Source organism: Salarias fasciatus, chromosome 14 (assembly GCF_902148845.1).
Source record: "Salarias fasciatus chromosome 14, fSalaFa1.1, whole genome shotgun sequence".
Classification (NCBI taxonomy): Eukaryota; Metazoa; Chordata; class Actinopteri; order Blenniiformes; family Blenniidae; genus Salarias; species Salarias fasciatus.
In genome coordinates this window covers 4,390,881-4,416,916 of record NC_043758.1, presented here as the reverse complement: position 1 = coordinate 4,416,916, position 26,036 = coordinate 4,390,881, and the positions used below count along the sequence as shown (strand labels likewise).

Here is a 26,036-nt window from a genome sequence, read left to right as displayed (position 1 = left end):
CCACTACGTTTTCATTTTCTCTTGAAAACTCGACCGTTGGGGTTAGTTTTATCTGAAGCTGCTGTTTACTGTTTAGCTAAACTCCTGTTTACTGGAGAGGCACGCCTCGCCATCTCGAAGTTACCAAACTAAGGATGGAACGTTAAGTAACTTAGTATTGTTAGCCCCAGACAAGTGCTAGCTTTTACTTTTGTAATCTCTAACACCTCCTAACTGCGTTCATTATTATTGTTGTTGTTGTTGTTGTTTGTTGTTGTTGCGCTGGCTGCGATCTCGCTGCCAGACTTGGCCCAGACTGATGCCGGAGGTGTCCAAAGAGACGCTGGGCAGACATGAGAGAGCCGCGTGTTTGAGCCGAACTAGAAACACTTTCCACACGACGAAGGTAGGAAAACTTGGAAGAGAAGCACCGTCTAAGAAAGACCGCTTCCGAGCTTCACTAATGATGCTGCAGCTCGCTCGCCAGCCATGTGCTTTTGGTATGACCAAGAGAGACGTCCTCCACTAAACACCCGGAGTGCTTCACACGATTTCTGTCTTCTAATGAAGGTGGCAGGTTGACCTGGGTGGAGACGCAGAGCAGACTCGCAGGTGGGGGGAAAAAGTGGAATTAGGAAGGGTAGAAATAGAGAGGAAGAGATAAATAGAAGAGGAGATTAGGTGAAGATTAGGAGAGGCGGAGGGGTTAAAACACAGAGGAAAGAGGGAGGCATCTTTTCAGCTGTTTGCTCAGCAGGGCCGGGTCACTTGGGCAACACCGATCCTGCTGCCAGGGGAAAGAAAGAAGGAGAAAGAGAAGAGGAGAGGAGGAGGGAGTAGGAGGATGATGGGAACCTGTGAGAGAGTGGAGGCTGAAAAGAGAAGGTGAAGAAAAAAGTTGTTTTGTCAGAGAAAAGCAGTCGAGTCCTTTTCTGGAATGAAGTGACGAATAATTCATCCCAAAAGTTTTTCTGAAACCCGTAGAGCCAGAAGTATGACAGAACGTCTTCAAAATAAAAGGTCTGTCATTTATGGTATGAGAGCGCTGCCAAGGCTGATGTACTGCCGGGTTGTTTTGAAGAGACTAACTTTCCTCCCAGCTGTAAAGCCGAGGCGAGGACACGGTGCACTTTTTTAAAACCTTTCAGCTGCAAAGCTGCTTCGACACGTTCATATCTGGAAGTAGGTGACGCGGGCCCGGCACGCCTCGCCTCCGCCGCCGCGTTACCTGGCGTTCATGCATGCTTGTGAAATTGAAAACATGCATGTTGCGAAGCGCGCGGCCCGGAGGTCTGCGCCGTCCGGAGGCGTGAAGGACACGGAGGAGGAGATTGGACGGAGAGCAGCAGGTCTCCGGGAGCGAGAGGCGTTACATCAGGCCCGAGGAATTCCTGCCTTTTCTTCCAGCGTCTTTTGTTCTGCTCCGGAGCGGGCCGCCTCATTCTCCTCACCGAGCGCTCCGTCACTGCCGGACCTCAGACAGATAAGGAGAGGAGGAGGGGGGGCAGAGGTGAGGTGAGCAGAAGCAGTGGGGGGGGGGGGGGGGGGCTCTGCTTTAACGTCCCCCGCGCTGCTTTAAAACATGAGGGGAGGACCGGGACGGATGCACCGCCGTAACCACAGGTCTGCTCAAGACAAACAGAGCCTTACAACAGGAGAATACCAGCGGAACCCAGCAGACCTGAGCCACGGTGGACTCAGCACGGGGATTTAAGACAGAAAAAAAGTTCAATAAACAGCATAATTACAAGAAAAGAGAATGTTTCATTCTCAGTGTTCCAGCCTCACTGGGAGCTCTTTTCTTCAGGAGCTTCATGTTGGGACCGTCCACACCTCCGTCTGCCAAAGCGCCCGATAAACCCTTTGTTTCCCTCATTTTCTTGCTTTAAAAGTCAGTAAAAGTGGCTGCAGACCAGTAAAGCTGCACCCGGGCCAGCTGTCCGGAATTACTGAAGGATTTAAGATGTTTTTCCTAATTGACCGTGATTTTTTACATTTTTTTTTCCCCCTGCATTAACTGATGTGGAAGCCAGCGGGAGAGTGTGTGTTATAGGCCTGTATGCACAGAGGAGACGACTCTCTGCCAGCACTTCGCAAAGCACCATCACATTTCATCATATAAGCGGCAAAGGTTTTCCCCTCTTTCCTCCTCTTTCTTTTTATCACTATTATCCTTCCTTTCTTCCTTCCTTCCTTCCTTCCTCTGAGCTCCACTTGAAATTTTCCGTCATCTTGTTTTTGTCTCTTGTGATTTAACCCTTTTCTTTTCTTTTTCTTTTTCTTTTCTTTGTCTTATTCATCCATCTTCTTTCCCTCGCTCCCTTTCTTCTCCTCCTCCAGTCCTGTTCTCTCTCTAATGAAGACTCGGTTTGCTGCAGCAGAGACAGATCAAGTTTCCTTACCGCTCCTGATTACATCAGCACATGCAGTCAGGCTAGCGCTCCTGCACACACACACACACACATGCAACACACACACACACACAACACCACACCACACACACACACACACACACACACTCAGCTCGCTCTCCTTTTGGAATAACAACTCATGACATCACCAACAGCTGCCCAGCTGCATGAAAAACTGTTTAGCTGTATTAGCTATATGCATCAGCTGCGTGTGTGTGTGCAATGTGCTTGCATATCCATACATGCTCCCTCCTCTTCTGCTCACCCTCCCTCACCCATCATGCAGTCCTCCACACAGAGCCATCGCCTCCTCGCCAATGCATTCAGACTTGGTGAAAACTTCCGTGCTAAACTCTGTTCCCGTGTTGCGATGGACGGACGTTGGTTTGTCTCTGCGGTCGTGTCTTTCTGACGTTTCTTCCAGAAGAATTTTGATAATCTTGTATTTGGAATCGACTGTATTTGAACGAGACTCCTCCAGAGAGTCCGGCGTGCGGATCCCGCGGCAGCTCACTGCGGTGGTTTCCAGACCGGGACGGGATCCTATCTGCCATCTCTCTGACTTCGCCGGCCTCGTCTGCATCTGATCGCCCTCTGTCTGCCTTTCAGTTTTCCCATAAGCCACTCTTTCACCTCCAGGAAAAATAGAGGTGTTGAGCCGCACCTCTAACAGCCGGCTAATCCAGCAGATCTGATCAGAAGTAGCCGGTTAACCTGAGCTTATCCGCCGCCTGAGGAGATCTGTTTAATGAGCTTACATTAAACCGGCGGCCTCGACTCACTCCGCCTCCAGTCAGCACCGGCGGAGCCGCAGACGTTGTTTTGCTCTGAGCGTCGAAGCCATTTCCTCTCCAGACTCTTATGGCCTCATGTTCTCTGGACATATTCGAGCTTTTCTTTTCTGGTTCCTCTTCATTTTGTTGTGATCTCTGAGGCTGTTGTCTTTGTAGAGGCTCGCATGGACTCTGAACGTACTTTATTTTCCGACGTGATAAAAAAATAAAAAATCACCTGAAGACATGAATAATCACCTTCAACCTCACTGTTCAACCTCATCGTAGGGAGAACATGCAAACTCCACACAGAGAGTCAGTCAAAGTGAGGCTTTCTTTTGCTAACCGCTAGCACCTTGTAATAATACTTCCGCTAAATCACAAGACACACACACACACACACACACACACCATCATTATTGTAACTTTGTAAACAAGCTAGAATCTCTTGTTAAAGACGAGGAAACTGAAAGGCGCCGCTGCTCCGAGGCGTGTCGCATCGTTCTGTTGGTTCCAGACTCGTCGTCACAGAAGCGATAAATCGTCAGAAAGCGTCCGAGCGGACGCTGCCCGGTGTTTTGCTCAGACTCGCCTTGCTCGTCCGTCCCTGGTTTTTTTGTTTACGTTTTCCAGTCTCTGTGCGTCTTGCAGAATCCCTCCGTCTGTGTTTTTTCCTGACGTTGCTTTGTTGTGACAGACTTCTCAGAGCTTTTCTCTCTCTGTGTTTGTGCGTCTCTCTCTCTCTCTCTGTTGTCGCTCCGTTTTGACGTGGCGGCCGCCGCTCCGTCGTTCTGCCGCTGCCTCCCCCATCCTCCCCCTCTTCCTCCCACGCTTGACATGTTTCCGATGTGACACGAGTCGTGTGAACCCCGGTAGCTCTCTCTCTCTCTCTCTCTCCCTCCCTCTCTCGCCCCCGCTGAGCCTTCCCTCCATCAGAGCGGAGCTGGGAGTGTAAAGCCGAGCGTCGGCGCCCGGCGGGGGGGCTGAACATCTCGTACCTGTGAACAGAAGACCTCTGGCGCTTCTGTCACATCTCGTCTCTTCTTCCCGCTCGCCTCTCATTCTCTGCCGGTATTTTCTAAATTATACATGTCGTGGAAAGTTTGGCGAAACTTCCTGCAGACGGAGAACTTGAGGGTTTCTCCAGAGGACTCTCGGAGGGGAGCGCTGTGATTTCTTTCGTTTTTCTTTACAAATGGGTCACTTTTGCAGGAAGACTTCTGACAACTTGTTTCACACATTGATGGCAGCGACACACACACACACACACACACACACACACACACACACACACGCTCTGTTTATGCCTTCAGTGGTTGCCTGAACAGATAAACAACATTAATAATCCAAGAAGGAAAAAAAAAAAAAGCTAAATTTTTTCAGGTCATGGAAACTCTGAGTTTTTTGTTTTTTCATGAGTAGGTTTATTAACATTCAGATATTCCAGCAGCTTCTTGTCACACTTAAATAAAGGCCTCTGCTTTAATTTGTCCTTTGAGTCTCTGGATGAACGGATTGAGGTGTTGGCTTCGTCATGGTGAACCGTGAGAGGAATCATTCTTTGTCTATCAGGAGTCTCTTCACACTGTTTGTTGTCTATCCAGACACTGGCGCCGGTGCGTACAGCGCATGAGCTGAAAAACCATTTTGACGCATATTGAGAATCTGGGACCGACCGACACACTGGAGGGACTGGCAGCAAATCATTTACAGTTAAAACTATTCAGTGGAAGGAGCACCAAAACAACGTTTCCCATCTGTCAAGTAGTTCATAAATTATTCTTTAAATTCACAAAATGTAAAGTTTACTAAAGAACACAGAATCTGGAAAAACTCACAGCATGATTAATACAGTTAAATTTCCTGTTTCCTGGATGACCGGACTCATGAAGGACACGAAACAAGCAGCGGTGTCGAGTTCTTAAATGCTGAAGTTCAAATATAACTTAAAAAAAAAAAAAAAACAACCTCCGCTGTAGCATAAAGCTACAGTAATTTGTAGTTTCCCACAATTCTCTACCATTGAAAAAGTGATATAAAAGCCATCATGTAGCGTGTGCAGCTGTGTTCTACTATGATGTATAATGTATGATATATATGATACATTATGTTTTATATTTTAGGATATACTCTATTGTAGTAGTCATGTTTTCCCATAATCCTTTGCTGTTTACATAATACACTGTGCACAGTACGTTAGAGCCGTTTTCTAGCAGCTCAGTATTTCCCTCCATTCACTCCAGTATACTGGTTAAAGTAGCGTAAAGCTTCATGTTTTCCTTCAGTCGTTTTGCCATTGACTATGATGTTACTGTACAAATTCTAATTCAATTCGCTGTCAGTGACCTGAGTCAGTTACAGAGCTCCGCCACACTCTTCATTTGGTCTTCCAGTCTCAGGAAACGAGAGCAGTAATGTGCCTCTGCCGTGTCGTACGGTGGCCCCGAGCGGCCACCTCTCTCCGCCCCCGGCTGCCCGACGCCGCCGGAAAGAATGAATCACGGCTGGCGGCTGCGGGTCAGCCGTCACAATTAAAGACGGGAGCTGCGTCCGGGGATGTTTGAGCTCCCCTCGCTGAAAAAAACCAGCTCATCTTTTGTCCTGCTGATCATTACTGATGCAGCAAACAAGCCCGAGGAGGCAGGATCCAGTTGACCTTTCGCTTTTCAAACTGTAAACACAACGTGGCGTGTGCCCCCCCCCCCCCCCCCCCCCCCCCCCCATGCTGCTCTGAAGCCTTTATGCATCTTGTGGCGGCGGGCCGGTGTCCCCCCCGACCCCCCCACTGCAGGATGGCGCTGCTTTGATCTCCGTGGTGTTGACACGCGGCTCGCAGTGTTCGATCTGGAGGGACGCTCGGCTCTTCCTCGTCCCGCAGCATCAGTATGCGCCGCCACGCTGAGCACGCATTTGCTGCTGTGAGTCACAAATCAGAGGCGACGCGAGCTCTCTGCTTTCAGTCTGCTACCTCTGGTGCCTTTCTGGTCATCAGAGAGGAGGAGGAGGAGGAGGAGGAGGAGGAGGAAGGAGTGAGTCATGTTAGCTTGAGTTGGATAAAAACAACCAGCAGCTTCCAGAGCCGGGATCATGAGGATGACGACTGTTCTGCAGTTGAACCCGGTCGTGGCGGGTCACTTGGTCACATGGGGGAATCCGGAGCTGAGGTTCAAACCCGATATGCGTTTCACAGACTCCCGCTTTTCTCTTTCGATTAGCGTCACCCTCGGATAGATAGAGAGAAGAGCTGCAGCCGTTAAAACCTCAGTCTCTGTTACTCCCAGTGCTGCACCTCCAGAGCAGGAGGTTTGGTTCTGGAATTCAGGGCATTTCCATGTAGCTTGCATGTTCTCCCTGTGGGGTGCATTGTTTTGTCTGACAGAAGACGTACAGAGAGCGGCTGTGGCTCAGCTGGTGGAGCGAGAGCTCCTCCATCTCTCTTCTAAAGGTTCCATATTCGATAATGCCATTTCTGAGAATTATTTTCCCTCTCTCGTAGTTTCTGTTTGGGCCACACGGTGGTGTCGTGGTCAGTGCACTCGTATCACAAACGCTTCTTTGTGTGGAGTTTGCATGTTCTTCCTGTGCATGTGTATTCACTCATGAAGAGAAAAATTAGAAACGGGATAAATGTTCCTCATGATTTCCACCAGCACTTCACAATGTGTCGCATATTTTGTCTTCATAAAAACACCGAGCTGCGGTAAATGAGGCGCGTTCGCGTCAACTCGGCTCAGATTTGACTGGATCGGCTCACGTGAGGAGGAAACGGTACCTGCCTTCACCCGCCGCCTGCTCTTCCAGCCGTTCTGTAAACACTGAGATTTCAGCAGATTTTTCTCTCGGCAGCTGCGGCGTATCGAGTTTGGAAGCGGCTTCCAAGTCTTTAATGTCAGTTGATGCGGTTCATTTTACAGGACGAAGTGCAGAACTCTCACACAAAGACACACATGCACAGACACACACACCCACACACACGTGCATGGATGTCTTTGCAGCGGTGCGGGTCTGACAGCCAGCGGAGCCCGGCCTGACGGGGCGAGGGGGCGGCGGAGCCTGTCACGCCGCCACTGCTTTGGCATTTGTAGGTCGGTGGCTGTCGTGTGTGAGCATGTGTGTGTGTGTGTGTGTGTGAGTGTGTGCACGTCCTTCAGGGAAACATGACACTCAGATGCCAGCATGCTAATGTTAATGAAAGCATCCATTCATTTGGGCTAATTTCTGAAGCCGTCGAGTGGAACGGGCGGCGCGGTCGTGTTTGGTTAGCGCCGGTCGTTAGCAGCGGTAGCTAGCTAGCGGCTAGTGCCTGGTAAACGCTCATGGTGAACACTCCTGTCGGTCCTTGTTGCAGTAGCACAGCTGTGCGGCGGCGGCGGCGTGATCTCCGGTGACAGAGTGGCCTTTTCTGCCACCATCACACGGCGTAGCTACACACACACACACACACACACACACACAAACAAACGCAGTCGGACCCACACAACCCGCGCACTCATGCCAAGACAATGGCCTGCTAATCCTCGCCTCTGATTGGACGAGTCCAGATTACCCAGAGGGCACCAGCTGTCGGGGAGAGGCGAGGCCCAGTTTCCTCGGTATCACACACACACTCATGCACACACTGGTCGTTTCGCTCCGCTCGCCAGTGCTGAATAAAACCACAAAAAGAGGCGCTGGGCGCTAAGGTTAGCGTGCGCCTAGCGGTGGTCGGCTGTGGTCAGAACTGACGCTCCCAACGTAAAAATAGGAAGAGGGTTCAACGCCACTGTAATGTAAACAGGACTTCCAGAGGTCCAGCACAGCCAGGTAGCCGAATTCTGCAAGTGTCAAACAGGCTGTGTGTTTTAAATTTAGCTCTGTTGTCACAGCACCCCCCCCCCCTCAAACCCCCCCAACACAATCAGCTGCTGTCCTGCGGCGTGTCCACACATCCTCTGTCCATATTTTAGTCTATTAAAACATAAAATGACGAGTAACTGAACTGCAGAACATTCATCAGGAAAACCCAAGCCGCCCTTTTGTTTTTGGCTTTGCTTTTTATTTTCTTTACTCCGCCGAAACCGCGGTAAATTATCAGCTTCCCGGCCGCCCCCCTCCCCTCCGCTGTGCACGCATGTGGCGGTTGTCAAACCTCAATCCCTTCGCTCCCAGTGGCGGCCGAGCCGGGCCAAGCCGAGCCGGGCCGGGCCAACAATGTGAGGAGAGGGAGGAGACAGGAAGAGCCATCCCAGGCGCTGCCGGGCCCAGATAAGAGCCGATCCGGCTGGACGAGGGGGGGTGGGGGTGGGGGCGGGGAGGAAACGGAGGGGAAAGAGAGGCAGATAAAGAGAGGGAGGAAAACGGAGAGACAATAGATTGCGAGCGGGCGAGAGAGATTGACTTTCACTGTGTGGTTTAGAGCCTTTGCTTTGGCCGCAGTCCTCGTCCAGATCGATCCTTTTCCCACCGCGTCATCACGCAGATGTTTACATTTCCACACATACTCAGGTTATTAAAACTAAAGGCAGCTCCATGTTTTCTCTCTGCAGCGTGAAATTAAAGGTCCAAGTGCAGATTTGCTGCTTTAACAGTGAACAGCTGTCTTTTCTTTACAGCATATTTTACACGGAGATTCTCTATTGTTTGAACTGTAACCACAGAAATGATAATACATCTCATTTACTGATTGTATTTTCAATTCAAAGTTAGCGGGTTTCCTCCTGAGCTGGAAGAGCGGAGCGTGTGCTCTCTTTGTGCGATGGATTTAATCCAGATTATTTACAGCTGATATAAATCTTAAGGAGGCCGTTTCTGCTTGAGCACATGTGCCGCTGAAGCTGAGGCAGAACTTTGGATGTGTGTGTTTTTTAGTGTGTGTGTGTGTGTGTGTGTGTGTGTGTGTGTGTGTGTGTGTGTGTGTGTGTGTGTCACTGGGGAATTTATTTCCTGATCGGAAGAAAAATCCTGGAAAGAGACGTGAACTGAGTGTTTCTGATATGTACAGGAGACCCGGACACACTGAAAATACACTAAGCTACAAAAGGAGGAACATTTGGTAGAATGATAGCAGAAGGAACTGCTTCAGGGTTGTTTTTGTTGCTCATCCCACAGATGCACATAAGTATCAACCCTACAAATCTAGAACCATTTAAAAGGGAACAAAAAAGCTTTTCACATTTGCTGTGTTGATTCAGTTTTCAGAGAAAATGTGTTAAATCTCCGACGCTCTTCGGGTTTTCTGATCTCCAATAGCGGTTTTTAATTAGCTTTGTTCTATGAATATTTCCAACGTCACACAGGGTTTTTTTTTTAAACATACATTTTTCTACATCTGAATCTCCAGTTCGTTCAATTATTTCAAATATCCACTTTCCCCTCTCTGTGTCTCTCTGCTGCTGCTTTACTGCCTCGACCATGTAATTTCCCAGTGGGGATCATTACTGCTTCCTGTTTCCTTTTCTTTCCTTGCAGGGTTTTTTTTTTTTTTTTTACTGAAGCTGTATGTGCCATGGTTTTTTTTTCTCCTGTTTCCATTCAAAACGATAAAAAGTGAATATTCAGGTCAGAACTCTGCAGCAAACCTCCACCTGCTTTCTGAGCAAACAAACAGGAAACATTTCCACAAAGTCTGAGTGAAAGCAGGAGCTTTAAAGGAATATGGAGGGAGAAGTTTCACTCTGACTAAAGTATAATTTTTCACAGCTGTCTGTTTGGGCTCTGAGTCTGTGATGTGCAGTGGTTCGCTCTCCTGCCTCACAGTGAGAGGATCCCCGGTTCACGTCTGGCTGCGTACGTGTTGCTCACCCTGACGTTGTGAAGACGGACGGACGGATTCCCGTTCTGACCCGTGTGTCTCTCCCTGTGTCCTCGCAGGGACGACAGAGCGGGTGTGTCTGATTCAGGGGACGGTGGAGGCGCTCAACGGCGTCCATGACTTCATCGCCGAGAAGGTGAGGGAGATGCCGCAGAGCACCCAGAAGACAGAGCCCGTCAGCATCCTGCAGCCGCAGACCACCGTCAACCCGGACCGGGTCAAACAGGTCAGTCAGAGTCGCACCGCTCCGCTCTGCTGTGCTTCGTTCTGTCACGGCTTCTTCCAGTCTGTTCTGCTCGGTCCCATTCCGATCATTCCAGCTTCAGTGTTTTGTTTTTTCATTCTGAATAATTCACTTTATTCTATTCTATTCTATTCTATTCTTGTAAACCAAACAGAAACTCTGAAGTGTGTGTGTGTGTGTGTGTGTGTGTGTGTGTGTGTGTGTGTGTGTGTGTGTGTGTGTGTGTGTGTGTATCTGTGCGTGTGACATTACGGGGCCTTATTCTGCAGCAACACACAGAGTGTGTGTGTGTGTGTGTGTGTGTGTGTGTGTGTGTTTCTGTGGCCGAGCTGTGATTTTCTGTCTGAGTAAAGCTGAATGAGGCATGAAAAAAGAGGGAGAAAAAAAAACATTTATACAGCACAAACATGCAAGCAGAGAAGTGAGAGAAGAAAGAGGCTGAAAGATGAAAAAAAAAGTAAGAAGTGAGGGAGGAGCAGCGAGGAGCAGCGAGGAGCAGCGAGGAGCAGCGAGGAGCAGCGAGGAGCAGCGAGGAGCAGCGAGGAGCTGGTCAAAGAAACGCTTCAGTGGTGAAGAAAAGAAAAGGAGGGAGAGCAGGAGAGATGGAGGTCTGATGGGACAGGATGCAGGTTTTGAGGTGTGAACATACAAACTGTGTGGCTCTCTCTCTCTCTCTCTCTCTCTCTCTCTCACACACACACACACACACAGCTGATGGAAGTAACATGAACATTCACACCAACAGAAAACTGTTTTTCTCGGGTGGAGAGGTGAGGTGGAGTGTGTAATGATCAGTCCCCGTCTGTCCGTCTCCTTCCTTTGTTCTGCTCGGATCAGCTGTTATCAGGAGCATTTAAGATTGAATTTACATCCTTACTGATCAGACTGAACAAGGTGGACGCTTATGTCAATAAGTATTGATCAGAGAAGTCCGACTTGACTGATTTACACTTTGACAACGTGGCCATTAGGTGTCGAGTTCCACCTGCCACAGGAAGAAGAGATGCTTTTACTCACTTACTGAAACTGGGATCATGAGAAGTGGAGGCGGTCCCGGCTAACACGGGAAATAAAACCCCAGCAGCTTATAGAAATGAAGAAAGGGGAAGGATTTCTCTTTTCCTGTCGTTGTTGCATCACATGTTCAACATGAATACACACAGTGTGAACAGTTATACAAGTTCAGACTCGGAAACTTTGCCGCGTGTTCTTTGTTCTTCACACAGACTCATTACGCTGCTGATTGTACTGCTGAATGCGAGCGCCAATACCAGCTGTGTAATGGAGAACAATTAGTGTGGCCATTGATTATGATCCCAACCTGTTAAAGTGATTATCATCATTCTTTCTTCATGATTGCTCCCTATCGATCAGCCAGGTCTGGCAATGTTTCTGCCTATTGACTGCTCAGGCCTGCCAGACAGCGCATTCAGCCGCACAGAAACACTCTCAGTCGTCTGGAAAACAACCTCAAAGAATGAAAAAAATGGCCGAGACGTTAAAAAAGGTTTCTTTCTCTCTTGTTTTCAACGTCCCAGGCGTGGTGCTTTCCTCCCGTCTCTCGGATGCGGAGTTACCTCGGAGTTGCGTGCGTTTTCCCCTGGTGCATGTGATTTCTCATCCTCTGTCATGAGCAGCATTTGGGGCGCGGGCGGGGAAGGGCCGCTACGCCTTCACGGTCCTGAATAATTACAGCTATCAGACTCGTAAAGACGCACAAACAAACAGACGCACAGGCAAATGCTCACAACAGCCAGACAGTGTTTTCACAGAGCGCGGCTCTAAGGTGCTGCTGTGATGAGATTTATGCATAATTAATCAGTATTGGTTGCACACACACACACACACACACACACACGCACAGGCACACACACAATAAATTCCCGATCCCACGCATGCTTGACTGCCTTGAACTCAGACGTGCCTTTTCAAAGCTGCTGCAGATAACGGAGCTGGAATGTTCTCGCACGCTGATGTTTTCTTCACTGTTTGCAAAGTTTCTGTCTTGTAACAAGTTTAACGGAAAAAAATGTCAAGTATGACGGTGAATGCATCATTTATGGTGAAAAGTATGAGCACGCTCAGGGGTGGATGCACAAATCAAACATGGTCCTTCCCGAACAGCTCAGCCTGTTACTTGTGTGATAAACTCTATTATTTAATGTATTTCTGCGTTATTCTTATCCGGTCTTGTCTTGTCTGGTACGGCGGCTTCTGTCTGCATTATTGTGCTATTGTACTATGTTTTATTACATTCTGCTCCAAACTGTTTCAAATGTCAAGCTGATTCCGCTCTGATTTATCCTCATCTTTTTTTTAAATACTATTCTGTCGTATTCTAGCTCTGCTCTAGTGTTTTGTTTTTTTTTTCTGGTCTATTCCCTTTCTTTCTGTTCTTATCTAGTTTGGTTTCTCCTGTTGGGGCCTTTAATCTGTTGCGTTCTGATCGGTCCCAGTCGGACCGAGTCGTGTCCGTTTCGGTCTCTTCTGTTCTGTTCTATTCTGTTCCGTTCAGATAATCCGTTCCGACGGGGTTGAGGTCGGTCCTCCGCAGCTTTTCACACCCAGCTCCGGCTGCTGTTGCCAAGCAACCGCTGGAGACTGCAGTACTTCACCATTCACAGTTTCAGACAGAAGTATTGCGGTGGATGATTTCCACAGCGCCTGCACAGGTTACACAAGAGGCCTGACGTGTTGAGCTCATGTGTTGAGTCCATCCTTCCAGATGCAAACTTTCCTCACATTAATATGTGAGTGTGTGTGTGTGTGTGTGTGTGTGTTTGCAGTGTTTATGTTCACTTTGCATCTGTATCCTGAGCAGCTGCAGCTTGAGGCTGACTGACAGCTGAGTAATGCTGTTCTGGATGATCCCAGCCGCCGTGGGGAGACGGGCCGGCTAATAGCTGCTGATATTTAAACACTTATAATCGAGGGCGAATCCCCATGTTGCTCTTCAGGCTATTTATACCATGTCAGAGAGGCCACTAAATGGGTTTATGCAGCATACAGATAAACACTCATGTCCACTCACAAAGAAGGAACTCCCCCTCCACCATGCTGAAATAACATTTTCAATCCTGACAGACACATAAGGAACCAAAATCCGACAGCTTCAAGCTATTAAAGGAGGTAATTATGTCAATAAATGTAATAAATCAAACCGGCCAAACATAAAGAAAACGTTTACTAATAGAGATGTAAACATTTTCACTATGATGTGATGCTTACTGACCTGAACGTTTCATAGTTCAGTATTTGTAGTGAATTTGCTGAAGTAAAGACAGAGAATCTACTAATTAAAGGCTTTCACAGTCTCTGACACAGTGTTTGCAATATATTTACTTTTAACTGAAAATAGGTTGGTTGTGTGGATATAATATGAAAAAAAAAACTCCGTATAAGATGATGATTTGAATGTAAGTAACGTGAGAATTAAAGCTGTTCAGACTCTGGCGTCAGGGTTAGGGTTAGGGTTAGGGTTAGGGTTAGCCAACCAGCCAACGGGTAAATCAAACATCTGACCAACCGACCATCCAATCAACCAACAAACTAACCATCAACCAGTGATTTACCCAATTAAACAACAGGCCAATCAACCGACCACCCAACTAACCATCCACCATACTTAACGAGTCAACTAGAAATCCAACTAGTCAACCATCAACCACAGGACCAACAAACCAGTCAGTCAAGCAACCAATTAATTAATCGATCAACTAACCAACAATACAGCCAGTCAGCCATCCAGCTGTCAAACTTCCAGTCATACAGACGAACCATCCGACAGTCAATTAGTCAATCAGCCATCCATCTAACAATCCAACCGATCAACCAACAATCACACCAACCAAGTATTCAGCCAGTTAACGAACCGACTAACAATCCAACCAACCAGCCAGTGCTTGTTAGGTTAAATTATGCAGGATGAAAAGTCGTCTTCTTGAGGACGGTGCATGTGGCATGAGCATGTGGTGACGGCATTTACCGGCTGACCCGAAGGCCCGAGGAGAGCGAGAGAGGCGAGGGAAACACAGCGAACAGACAAAGAGAGAGAGAAGTCATGTCTGAACTGAGAAGAAGAGGAGCAACTTTGGAACAAAAGATGGAGGAGAAGGGGGCAAAACAAAGTAGATGAGAAAAGGATAGAAGGAGCAGAGTGGAGGGCAAACAGAGCCAGGAGCGAGAGAGTGTCTGGCTGAGTGGGTGACTGAGAGCTGGCCGCAGATCTGAACCCTTGTTAGCCGACAGCTGCGCCGTGCCGGCGAGCCTCGCCGGGACGAGCAGCTGTCCGGAGGAAGAAAAACAGAGCGGCGGCGACGGACGACGCGCCACGCTCCCAGGCCGCATAGCAGGAGCGCTCGGCGAGCGGCGGAGGCCGTGATTTATGATCCGGCGAAGCCTTTTACCAGCTCTAATGAGGACTGACGTGACATGTGGACCAGGAGGATTTACTGCGGGACTTTTACGAGTTTTTATTATTCAGCGCCCGCTTTTGTTTCCACCCACAAGTACACCCTTGTAAAGCGGCATCACGCCCCTGTTCTCGCTGTAGTGTCCTCCGATGTTACCGCAGAGGGTCGGGATCACAATTTGAATATTCATACTTTTGCAAAGGGCAGAAAGTGCCCTCGACTAATGACTCACACAAACTGGTGGGCAAACCGAAGCCATAACAGCAATTAAAGCACTTAGCAGACATTATGAAGTTCCCAAGTTCCACAGCGGGGCGGGTCGGGGAAATCTACAATTCAGATGTGTAAATCTGAAACAGACGATATGAAGCTGATTGCCGCCCCGGCTTCATGTGACGTAACTGTAAAAGCGGTGGGTTTACAGTTGGCCATAATTTGAATATTCATCAGGTGAAGGTTCGGCTTGATCACTCCTCACAGACGATACCACAGTTTGTCATCATTGCAAACGGCATGTGATCGTTTCTACCGTTTCTTTTCTCCAGTTTTTAATGTGAATTCCGGCTGTGTAGAAAACTTCCAGCACAGCAGCTCTGAAGCCTCCGTCATCGTTCCAGCGAAGCGGCGGCTCTCTGGAGATCCGCCATGCTCGGTTTACGAGTGAAGCACCATCTACTCCCAGCATCAGTGTTGCTTTCTTATCGACAGTGAAACGTGCACTTTGGTGTTCGGGAGTCGGCTGCAGCGCCGGAGCTGCGTCCCGGTGGGATCGGCTGTAAACGGCCTGTGGTTTTGTTGTGGTATTATTTTTTTTCGGGGACTATTTTTGGCCTTTATTCAAGCAGCACTTTGACACAGAAGCATTTACTGACACCGCTTCCAGTGTGGGTGTTTTCTCTGGCCGGTCCACTCCGCCCTCTTCCCGTGGACGTTTCCTGTGACCTTTCACCTCCCTCACCAACACCTGTTTCCTCCTTCCTGTTATTGTTGGCCGGCGCCGGAAGTTTGTTATCGACGTGAGGAAAATGTGGAGTTTGGCTCGCGTCGTGTCAGATGATGAAGAGGAGGGGTGGAACGCTCCGAGCTCCGCTGGCAGCAGATACATAATTCAAGCTTTGGCCGAAGAAAATAAAACAAAAGAGACAAACATGCCAGCGGAGAGGAGCAGCTCCGTGTTGTTGTAGCAGATTACATGAATGAACCATGAAGGCTAACCTGGGGCAGCCTGACACCTTCGGCCAGGCGCTCCAGGCAGGAGGACCGTCCTCGACACCAGCCCGTGACGTCCTGCTCCGCCGCACAACATCAGAAAACGACACACAGCTCCACACCTGCAGCATGTAAACATTGATTTTGCCATTAAATGGTGAGCAGCAGCAGTTATTTAGGACTTCTGCTGTTTGTCTGGTTCTTAAGTGGCCCCTGCTGGGTAGAGTGGTTCACATTTCATACTGTTTTTAAACCGTTTCTATCTAAATATTCTCTGGTATTAACTGTTCCCTATCGTTAGTTTAGAAATCAGAAGCTTCACCTCGTCGATGTGAAACCGACGGCACACACTCGACACATGTTTCTCTCTGTTCAGCGGACTTGTAATCAGGATTTTTACTCCGTTTTGCTTTTTTCAGCGTCTTACGTAACGTTAAGTCAGATTTTTTTTGTCAGTCCTGTGATCTACAGCGTCCCTGCTGAATCAGCAGGACCACACACACACACACACACACACACACACACACACACACACACACACCCTGTCTCTCTTTCTTCATCCGTTATCTGCTGGGTGATTGAGTGTGTGTATTTTATATCTCAGCTCACACACACAGGGACACGGTCTTCACTCTCCGATGTGACGTCAGTGTTGTTGGAGGGGGGAGAGAAAAGCCTGATGGACCTGAAATAGATTTTCCTGCCACTTCTGGAGAGACCTCATCAGGTGAGGGAGGTTTTATGGAGGTTATATCCTCCATCGACGGGAGGAGAGAAAATCAAAGGGGAGAGGATGTTTTACCGCCTGACAGTCCATTACACACACACACACACACACACACACACATTTGTTTTTCGCCCTTTAAAAGGACACTTTAATTTGTTTACTTCGTCACTGTAAGCTGCTGCAGCACTTTATGCATTCCATCCTTTTGATTCTGACACTTGGCATCACAGGCTAATGGCCTGCTGGACTGATCACAAAGGAGGATAACATCTCCCAATGAGTCGGGTTTTAAAGGTGCAGTCTGGAATATTTTCTTACATTTCAGTAAAATATCTATTCAGTCTTTTCCGAATCAGCTTGAACCTTGATGGAGGTTGGATCCATTTCATCCCTCCCGTGTGGAAATAGCTGAAGCAGAAGTGGAGATCATCCCACTAACCCCCCCGATCAGGTGGCACCCGCCGCTTAACGCCGGGCTTCGGCGGCCGCCGGCCTCCTCGCCGTGTCATGATTTGCACGATACACCTGTTGAAGGATTACTGTGACAACCAGGAACCATAACTCTCTCTTTAAATCCCTCCAAATAAGAGGAAGCTCTGCGGTCGTGACATCCCACCCACTCCCACCCCCCTCCCCCGAGAAAACACAACACACAGGAACATTTTGTACATGTTTACATCAGAAGGGAACATCTCACATTCAGTGTTTGAACCAGAGGAGGATTTACGCAGCCAGAGGACGCACAATGCGAACCTAAAATAGCGCTTCATGCTCTTTAAAGCAGCTTTGTTTTCTTTATAATGGAAGAATTTAAAAACATCACATGCAGTGAAATGATGCAGCTGCATGTCGTCCGTGAGCGCACACCTGATGGCCGATTTATGGCTCCTGAGAGAGGGAGATCTGCTCAGTAGATCACTGGCACTGCAGCATTAAGCCAACTCAAACTCTTCCCGTGTGTGTGTGTGTGTGTGTGTGTGTGTGTGTGTGTGTGTGTGTGTGTGTGTGTGTTGTGTTTTATACACTGGACTGTATGTACGGGGGTATTTCATTGTTTACTGTCACATTTCAAAGATAAATTTCCACTGAATCCTCGTCACAACTGTGTATGCAAGCTTGAGATGTTTCCTTGTTGTGTGTGTGTGTGTGTGTGTGTGTGTGTGTGTACGGTGTGTGTGTGTGTCTAAGATAACACCGCGTTCCCTCTCTGCCAGTCATTGTACCCCGGCTCCTCTGTCATCCTGTTATTTTTAACCTGCGAGGGGGTTTCTGCGCTCCCGGACGAGCCAGAGAATGGAAGGAGAAAGACGGAGGGCGAGATGGAAAAAGCACGGTGACATTGGAAGAGGGAGCGGCGGCGGGCGAGCGAGGCAGACGCAGAGCGGGAGAGAGAGAGAGAGAGAGGCGACTAAGCCCGAGGATCAGTCGGAGGCAGATTAAACTCAAGTCCCCTGCTTAAGACTTCAAAGTTCAACCTCCAGCAGCCTCAACAGTTGTCCGCGGTCTCCGAGTGTCTGAGCGTACACGTAGGGGGGTGTGTGTGTGTGAGTGTGTGTGTCAGTGAGTGTGTGCGTACGTCTCCGGGAACGCGCCCGCAATTGCTTTTGTTTGTGTGTTTATCCGTCGCAGTATTGAGGTTTTTCACCGGAGTACAAATGGAATGGGTAATCCGTGGCGGTTTTGGGTGTGTGTCCTCGCATCCCGGCGGCGTGTGCGCCCTCGTGCGCATCCTCGTGCGCGTCCCGGTGCTTTCATGACCTGACAGGAACGCGACACACGGTTTGGACGAGGCCGTGGATCATCATTACCGCGATCTCAGCTCTAAAAATGACTCTTTAGAACAGGTTACCGATACTGGGCGGGGGTTATATCAGGATGAGCTGCCTTTAAAGAGCTTTCAGTTATTCTGAGACGCAGAACGCCGAGCCAGCAAGAGGGGATCCATTAATATGATGTCAGGTAGGGTAGAATGTTAAGGAAACTGTCAATATTCACTGATCTGAAGGGTTGATTGAAGGAGTGTGGGTCTGGTGGAAAGGAGGTCGGGTTTATTGAAGAGTCTGGATGTTTAAGTGAATCAGGTGAAGAACACACTTTCTACAAAGTCCAATTAAAAAAAAAAAAAAGAAATTCAATCTTCTTTTAAAGAGTGCTGGTAAAGTCTGAAAAGAATCTTAAAAAAAGAAAGCAAAAAAAGATCTTATCTCACAAAATTAAACTTTGCTGTAAAAAAGTTTTCACAAACCCAAACTTCAAATCACAAACTTTCATCTTCATTCAAGGAGTTTTTTTGTTTTACTTGATACTGAGAACTTAACGTGAAACCAGATGTTATGAAACAGGCGGATTAAAAATAATGGTCACTTGTGGGGTAATCCTCTCTGTTAGAGGGCCGCATTTCCCTTAAATGATGAATTAATTAACTGTACATTAAAGGGGCGGCTGGTAAGAAGGGGTGGGATAATACTGTGTGTGTGTGTGTGTGTGTGTGTGTGTGTGTGTTGTGGTTGTTGGTTTGTTGAGTGAAGCGGAGCGGCACGCCGTGATCGATGGAGCAAGGCACGGCGTCTGCCGCTGCGATAACGGGACGCACGCGACATTACGGCGTCATTACGAGGCGGCGAAGCGTCTCAACCTGCTGCATCGTAACGCATTATCAGCGTCTTAATGTAATACAGACAGTCACGATGGAATATCCTCTATTTTACTGTTCACTAACAGTAGACTATAAGGGCGGTGCTGCAACATACATCAAAATACATGATTATAAGAAATGTGAATGAAGTTATTGTTGTGAACTTTGCTCAGTAATTCATAGTGTGATGGATTTTCTCCACTCTGAAGTGTTTCTGAAACGACTATAAATAAAAATGTGTCACTTAAACAGCTAATTGCAACACAAATCCCACTTTTTCAACAGTTAAATTAATCAGCAAAATTTTAACACACTTTAAATCTTTCAGTTTCGCTGGTAGCTTCAGTTTTTTGTTAAAAAAAAAAAAAAAGAAAAGCCGGCAGTGATGTGCGAAGAGCTTTTCTGATTTTTCCGGCAATTAGTGAGATATCTTCCAGCCAGTAAGCGCCAGTCACTTATAATTAGCTTTTATTGAGTTAAACTGTAAAAACTGGCTTGTTAGTTGTCCTGCTTGTTTTAATTCGGATTGTTCTTGCTCATGTAAGCCATTTTTCTGCGTATTATGTGTGCTCCTCCATGAGAATGTTGATTTTCGCCCAGAGTTTTTGTCCTGCCCGTTAATGAGGAATTAACTTTCTGTCTCATTGCTTTCAGTTGTGGCACAAAGTGCATCAAATTTACAAAAATCTCTACAAAGTTGCACTCATCTCACCAAAATTATTTTCAAAACCAAAAAAGAAAAAGAGTTTCAACACAAATATATCAATGTATATAAAAATTTCCTGCCGACTAGACGACCAGTGAAAAGCATTGTCTGACTAGTCGGGTCGACTCGTCATCCACTGGTTCTTACAGTAAATAATAAAGTTCAAATCAAAGCAGTGAAGCTGCAAAAGTGACTTTCTTTAATGAACAAAGCTGTTTATGCAATAGGAGACGATGGGATTACCAGAGTGATATGAGGGTCGATTCCCTGATTGTCAAGTTGTGTCTGTAAATCAGTTTTAATACAGTCCGCAGGCATAAATTGTAAATCAGCCGTACGATGGGAATAAATCCAGTCAGTCTCTGTGTAGGCCGTAAACATACATCACCTGAATCGTTATTGGACGGGTCGTTTTGCTCATTTCATGACTTTAAATAGCAGGAATGCTGCTAATAGAATCACCAGACAAGCAGAAAATCAGTCCACTAGTTAGTCAGGTACTGTTAGGACTCGTCGTCCAGCCCGAGTCTAAACCTACAGCAGCTTCAATGAACCGCATTCTCCTGGATCTCGTGGCCCTCTTTGGTCTTTTCTTCGTAATCTGACGGGGTTCCGGCGTTTCGCTGGAAGCGGCAGCTGTTAGCCGTCCGACGCCCTCTGGCCTCGACAGGCCGAGTCTGAACCGGTTCCAAGTCCGATCCAGTCGCCGCGCTCCGCTGTTGACACCGATTTGGACTTATCTGCTAAGCCGGCGCCCCTGCTGAAGCCGACACTTCCCGGCCCCGCTCGCTCGCACTATCTGCCCCAGCGCGCTCACGAGCGGGAGATTGGCCGTGACCTCCGACCTCGGCCCGGCAGCTGCGGCAACAGGACGTTGTAGTCAGCAGCTGGATGGATGCCAGGGCCGTCCTCTCCTCTCCCGCGTGGAGAAGTTTCTCCGAAAAGCTGCGGCTCTTTCTGGAAAAAGGAAAAAAAAAAAGAGAAGGGGAAACACCGGAGACGTGAAAGTGTCGAAAAATGAACAACAAGCCTCAAAGCAGCGCACCAGAGGGAGGGGAGACATGAAAGAGCCGTCACCGCGCCGCTTCCTGCCAACTGTCACATAATCTTCTTTGTGGCGGCTGTGCGGAAAGGTGCCGGGAGCAAAGGATTGTGGGTAGGCGGGAGGCGGCTCGTCTGAGTCGGCCATTACAGCGAGAGTGAAGCGACGGCGTCAGCTGAATAAAACTAAAGATTTCAATTTAAAACGCCCTTCGGCTTGAGAACATAGTGAGAGCGTGCACGCGTGCGTGTGCACGTGACCTCGAAGAGAAGAGGTTTGCTTTAGAACGAACTCAACGCGCCGCTGCGGCGAAACACGGAGCAGATAGAGCGGGTTTAGAGAGCAGCGACAGATACTCAGCCGTTCTAAATCTGCACAGGTTTGATGGATGGAAGGAAAAACAACAATATGAGGATTAAAAAAGAAAAAAAAAAAACCTTCCGGAACGGGAGCGGAGGAGTGGAGGCGAACGGAGAAGCTCATTAGCAGAGAATCAGGAGGATGTGAAGATGGGAGACGTGATCATTAGCATCAGGAGGGATTCAGACGTCGCTGTTTATCCTCCCACTTCTCCCTGTGTGTGTGTGTGTGTGTGTGTGTGTGGGGCTGTGTGTGTGTTTCAGCGCAGCACACATGAAAGGGTTCATGGGTAAAAAATCTTTTGGGCTCCTTCAGCCGCGCTCCTGCTGCTTGTCACTTATTTATTTTATCCCTCGTCTTCATCTTCACCCCCGCCCGGCTCGCCTCCTCGCCACAGAAGAAGAAGAAGTAGAAAAAGAAAACCCCGCCGCCACGTGAACGGCGCCCGCGACAACAGTTTCTGATGCAAACATCCGTCCCGTGAGTGAAATTTAAGGCAGCGACACACAATGAGGATTTCCTTTCTTGTGGTAATTGGTGCAAAACTGAAGGTGGAAGCGGCTCGTCCCGAAGTGAGGATCTGAGCTTCGTCACCAGCAGGATTACTGCTCCTTCCTGCTTCCCCCAGCTCTGTGGGCGTCGACTTAATCATTAAATTTGGATTAGGCAGATCAGATAAGGATGCAGATTGTGTGGTTTTAGTGAATCGAACACATTCGCACGCTGATAATTCCATCGGTTTAATCCCAACATTTTTCTTACCTTTAACTTGTCACACCTCGTATTATCTAATTGATCTTTTCATTTATGTCGTTTAAAGTACAAATGTACTCATGATTTCTGATAAATATTAGCTTTTTCTGCAAATAGGAGCCAAATATACCGTAGTTGACAGAAGAACAAAGATATTATTGATCTTAAGAGCTTTCCTGTCCTTTTATGAACCTTTTCAATAGCTGATATTGTCTCAAGGTTCCAGCCCGGGCCGGTGGGCCTTTCTGTGTGGAGTCTGCATGTTCTCCCTGAGCATGCTTTGACTTTCTCTCACTGCTCTGCTCCACATGATGCTTTCTTCATTAAACACGATTTTAAAAATAGAACGATTATAGAATTTAGCTCATTTTGTAAATGAATTTTCTATATTTAACAAAAAAGTGCAAATTAAATTGAAAAAAAAAAAATTGAACGAACGGATATTTAGAAGCGAAGCATTTGAATTTGTGGAACGTTATTGATCGGCTCCACCTCCTTTAGTTAGAGGTGTGTTTATATGTTACACCTGAAGGAATCCGTTCCACCTCTCTAAACTTCCATTCTCGGTTCTACTTGAGAAAAAGCTGAACGTGGAGGAAGCGGGAGGGAAGCGGAGACGCCTGTGACGGCAGTGAGTGTTTGAGGCCTTGTGTTCGGATCGGCTCTCGCTCCCAGCCCCCCTCCCTCCTCCCTCTCTCCCTCTTCTTACTAATTTTCTATTTCTATGTAAATTTGCGTGCTGCCTGGCGGAGAGCTGCGGCGCGGAGCCGAAGCCCGGCGAGGCGGCGAGCCTCCGGATCGACTCCGCCGCCACGTGTGTGGAGGGAGGGGGAGGGGGGAATCGCCGCAGCGGCTCCTGTATTTTTGTTTTCAGCACAAATTTATCCTCCTCCTTTTCGTGTTGTCTTTAATTTCATTTCCATAGAAACACAGAACAAAAACAAGCCCCGCTCCTTCCCCTGCCTCCGTCTCTTTCGTCTCCATCCTCCCGTTTCCTCCGGTCGTTCGGAGGAACTGTTATTTGCTCGGCGGCGAACGTGCTCCAGAAGTCCATAACCTCAGCTTGCTGCAGGTGTCACTGTTTGAATGACAATGAAAAAGCGGCGTTGTTGTGTTTGCAGAGGAATCGGAGTAAACCGCGGCGCCGCCAGCAGCTGCAGCAGAGGTGTGTTTGTTGTGGTGGAGGAGCGGCGGCGGCGGCGGCCGGCCTCACACTCTCCTCCGGCTTCGGCTGAGTTGGAGGCGGGCGCTGCAGCAGAGTGAGATGCGTCACTCGCAGGGACACGTCAGGGATGTTTGTAGCGTCTGGAAGTCAAAACTGCAGCGTAACGCGGTTTGACTTTATCAGCATTTCCAAGAATCAATAACCGCTCCAAGCTAACCTTTTATTAAAATAACACTAGACATGTCACGTTAAGTATTTATCTGGCTGTTATCTGCCAGAACAATTAGCTTTCCCTTAAATTTACTGTGAAATAACCTTTCCTGATATGAAATTTGATTAAAAAGAAAACTCATTGAGAAACTGCGAGCTGAATAGGATCCATACGTTATGAAGTATTTCCTCATGAGCTGAAAACACATGTTGCTGCTGAACGACTTTGGTTTAATGGGCTCCCACAGATAAGAAGTGTGCTACAGATCAATTATCCAATAACTGAAAGACTAAGAGCGTCATTCATTCGTTCATTCGTTCATTCGTTCATTCTGATGTGACGGAATAGCTTCATCCACGATGGCGTCTCTGCAGCGACCAGCAGTGAGACGATGCAGCTGCATGTTAAAGTATGAAATATGTGATTTAGAGTTGTGTGTGTGTGTGTGTGTGTGTGTGTGTGTGTGTGTGTGTGTGTGTGTGTGTGTGTGTGTGTGTGTGTGTCAGTCATTGACTCACTCCCTTTCACCACCCTTTAAAAGCCAGAGCTGTGTTTCCATGGCAACGCTGACCCCCGGGAGTCGGTGTTATTTTTTTTTTCTCACAAGAAGCTCCTTTAGAAATCCTCTCTCTCTCTCTCTCTCTCTCTCTCTCTCTCTCTCTCTCTCTCTCTCTCTCTCTCTCTCTCTCTCTCTCTCTCTCTCTCTCTCTCTCTTCATTGTGAAACTCATTTTCTTTTCAAACCTCTTTTTCATTATTGTTTTGCTTTTAAATGTCTCGTTATTAAAAGGAACCATCGAAAACCTTCCCCTGCACAGATGCATTGTGGGTGGAGGCTGAGTTAAACCTTACCGGTGTCGTAACCTGCGTTCTCTCTCCGCCCCCTCCAGGCCAAGCTGATCGTCCCCAACAGCACGGCGGGGTTGATCATCGGTAAAGGTGGAGCGACGGTGAAGGCGGTGATGGAGCAGTCGGGCGCGTGGGTGCAGCTCTCCCAGAAGCCCGAGGGCATCAACCTGCAGGAGCGGGTGGTGACCATCAGCGGCGAGCCGGAGCAGAACCGCAAGGCGGTGGAGATCATCGTGCAGAAGATCCAGGAGGATCCGCAGAGCTCCTCCTGCCTCAACATCTCCTACTCCAACATCACGGGGCCCGTCGCCAACTCCAACCCCACCGGCTCCCCGTACGCCAACTCCACCGAGGTCATGCCGGCCGCCGCCGCCGCCGCCGCCGCCACGGCCTCCTCCCTGCTCGGCCAGGCGGGCCTGGCTGGCGTGGGGGCGTTCCCCACCACCATGTCCAGCCTGTCGGGCAACGACCTGCTGGCCATCACCTCCGCCCTCAACACTCTGGCCAGCTACGGCTACAACACCAACTCCCTGGGGCTGGGGCTGAACCCCGCCGCCGCCTCGGGAGTGTTAGCCGCCGTGGCGGCCAACGCCAACCCGGCCGCCGCCGCCGCCGCCAATTTGTTAGCGTCGTACGCCAGCGACGCGTCCACCAGCGCGGCTCACCCCGCCGCCAGCCTGGGGGGCTTCTCCCTGGGATCCCTCGCCGCCGCCACGGGCGCCACCAACGGCTACCTGAGCGCCGCCTCGCCGCTGGTGGCGTCGTCTCTACTGGCCACGGAGAAGCTCGCGGAAGGAGCCAAGGAAGTGGTGGAGATCGCCGTGCCGGAGAACCTGGTGGGAGCCATCTTGGGGAAAGGAGGCAAGACGCTAGTGGAGTACCAGGAGCTGACCGGAGCCCGGATCCAGATCTCCAAGAAAGGCGAGTTCATCCCCGGAACTCGGAACAGGAAGGTGACCATCACGGGTTCCCAGGCCGCCACGCAGGCCGCACAGTACCTGATCAGCCAGCGGATCACCTACGAGCAGGGGGTACGCGCCACCAACCCACAGAAGGTGGGCTAAACCTGACAGCCAATGAGAAACGAGGAGGAAAAGAGGAAAAAAAAAAAAGAGTGGGGGCTTGGGGGAGGAGTCTAAAAAAAAGAGAGTGAGAATGGCAAAAGGAGAGGAGAGCAAGAATGTCGGAAGGAATCGTTTGCGCCGTTTTCTTCTGCGTGTTTTCAGTATTCTCTATTAAAAAAAAAAAAATTGACGCAAAGCAAAAATGTGCGGAGAAGACGAGGAGGGAGAGGAGCGAGTTATCACGCTGAAAAACCAAGAAAAAAAAATGTGTAAAATGTAAATAAGGTTTTATTACTTACCGTCTTGACCTTTCGGGGATTTTTTATTGTTTTGTTTGTTTGTTTTGTTCTGTTTCTGTTCTGGTTTTAGTAAATTAAGCCGTCTGTCTGTTGGTGTATTGTGTGGACAGAGCTGAATGCCATGTAGACAGGCCGACTGCCTGAGAGGCTGCAGGGAGGGGGGAGGAGGGGGGGGGGGGGGGGCACGGGCACTGAGACCAGGAGGGTACAGCCCTCCACCCCCCCACCCTGAACCCCTCGTTAGAGGCAGCCCTCGCCCTCCGTCTCTCTCTCTCTTTCTCTCTCTCTCTCTCTCTCTCTCTCTCTCTCTCTCTCTCTCTCTCTCTCTCTACACGGCCCACTCGGATAGATTTTTTTTTTAGATTCTTGTAGGATATTTGCCCCCGATGCCCCCCCCCCCCCCCCCTC

The 26,036-nt window shown here is 48.7% G+C and overlaps 1 protein-coding gene across 3 annotated transcripts in view; it reads left to right on the top strand.

The window, feature by feature from the left end:
• Positions 1-25,525, top strand: part of nova2 (NOVA alternative splicing regulator 2) — a 69,382-nt gene extending 43,857 nt beyond the window's left edge. For all 3 annotated transcript variants that reach the window (XM_030108805.1, XM_030108804.1, XM_030108803.1), the window contains 2 exons: positions 10,013-10,179; positions 24,307-25,525. In XM_030108805.1, coding sequence (XP_029964665.1) covers positions 10,013-10,179; positions 24,307-25,329 — 1,190 coding nt within the window. In that variant the 3' untranslated portion in view covers positions 25,330-25,525. The remainder of the gene's footprint in view (positions 1-10,012; positions 10,180-24,306) is intronic.
• The last annotated feature ends 511 nt before the right edge of the window (positions 25,526-26,036 follow it).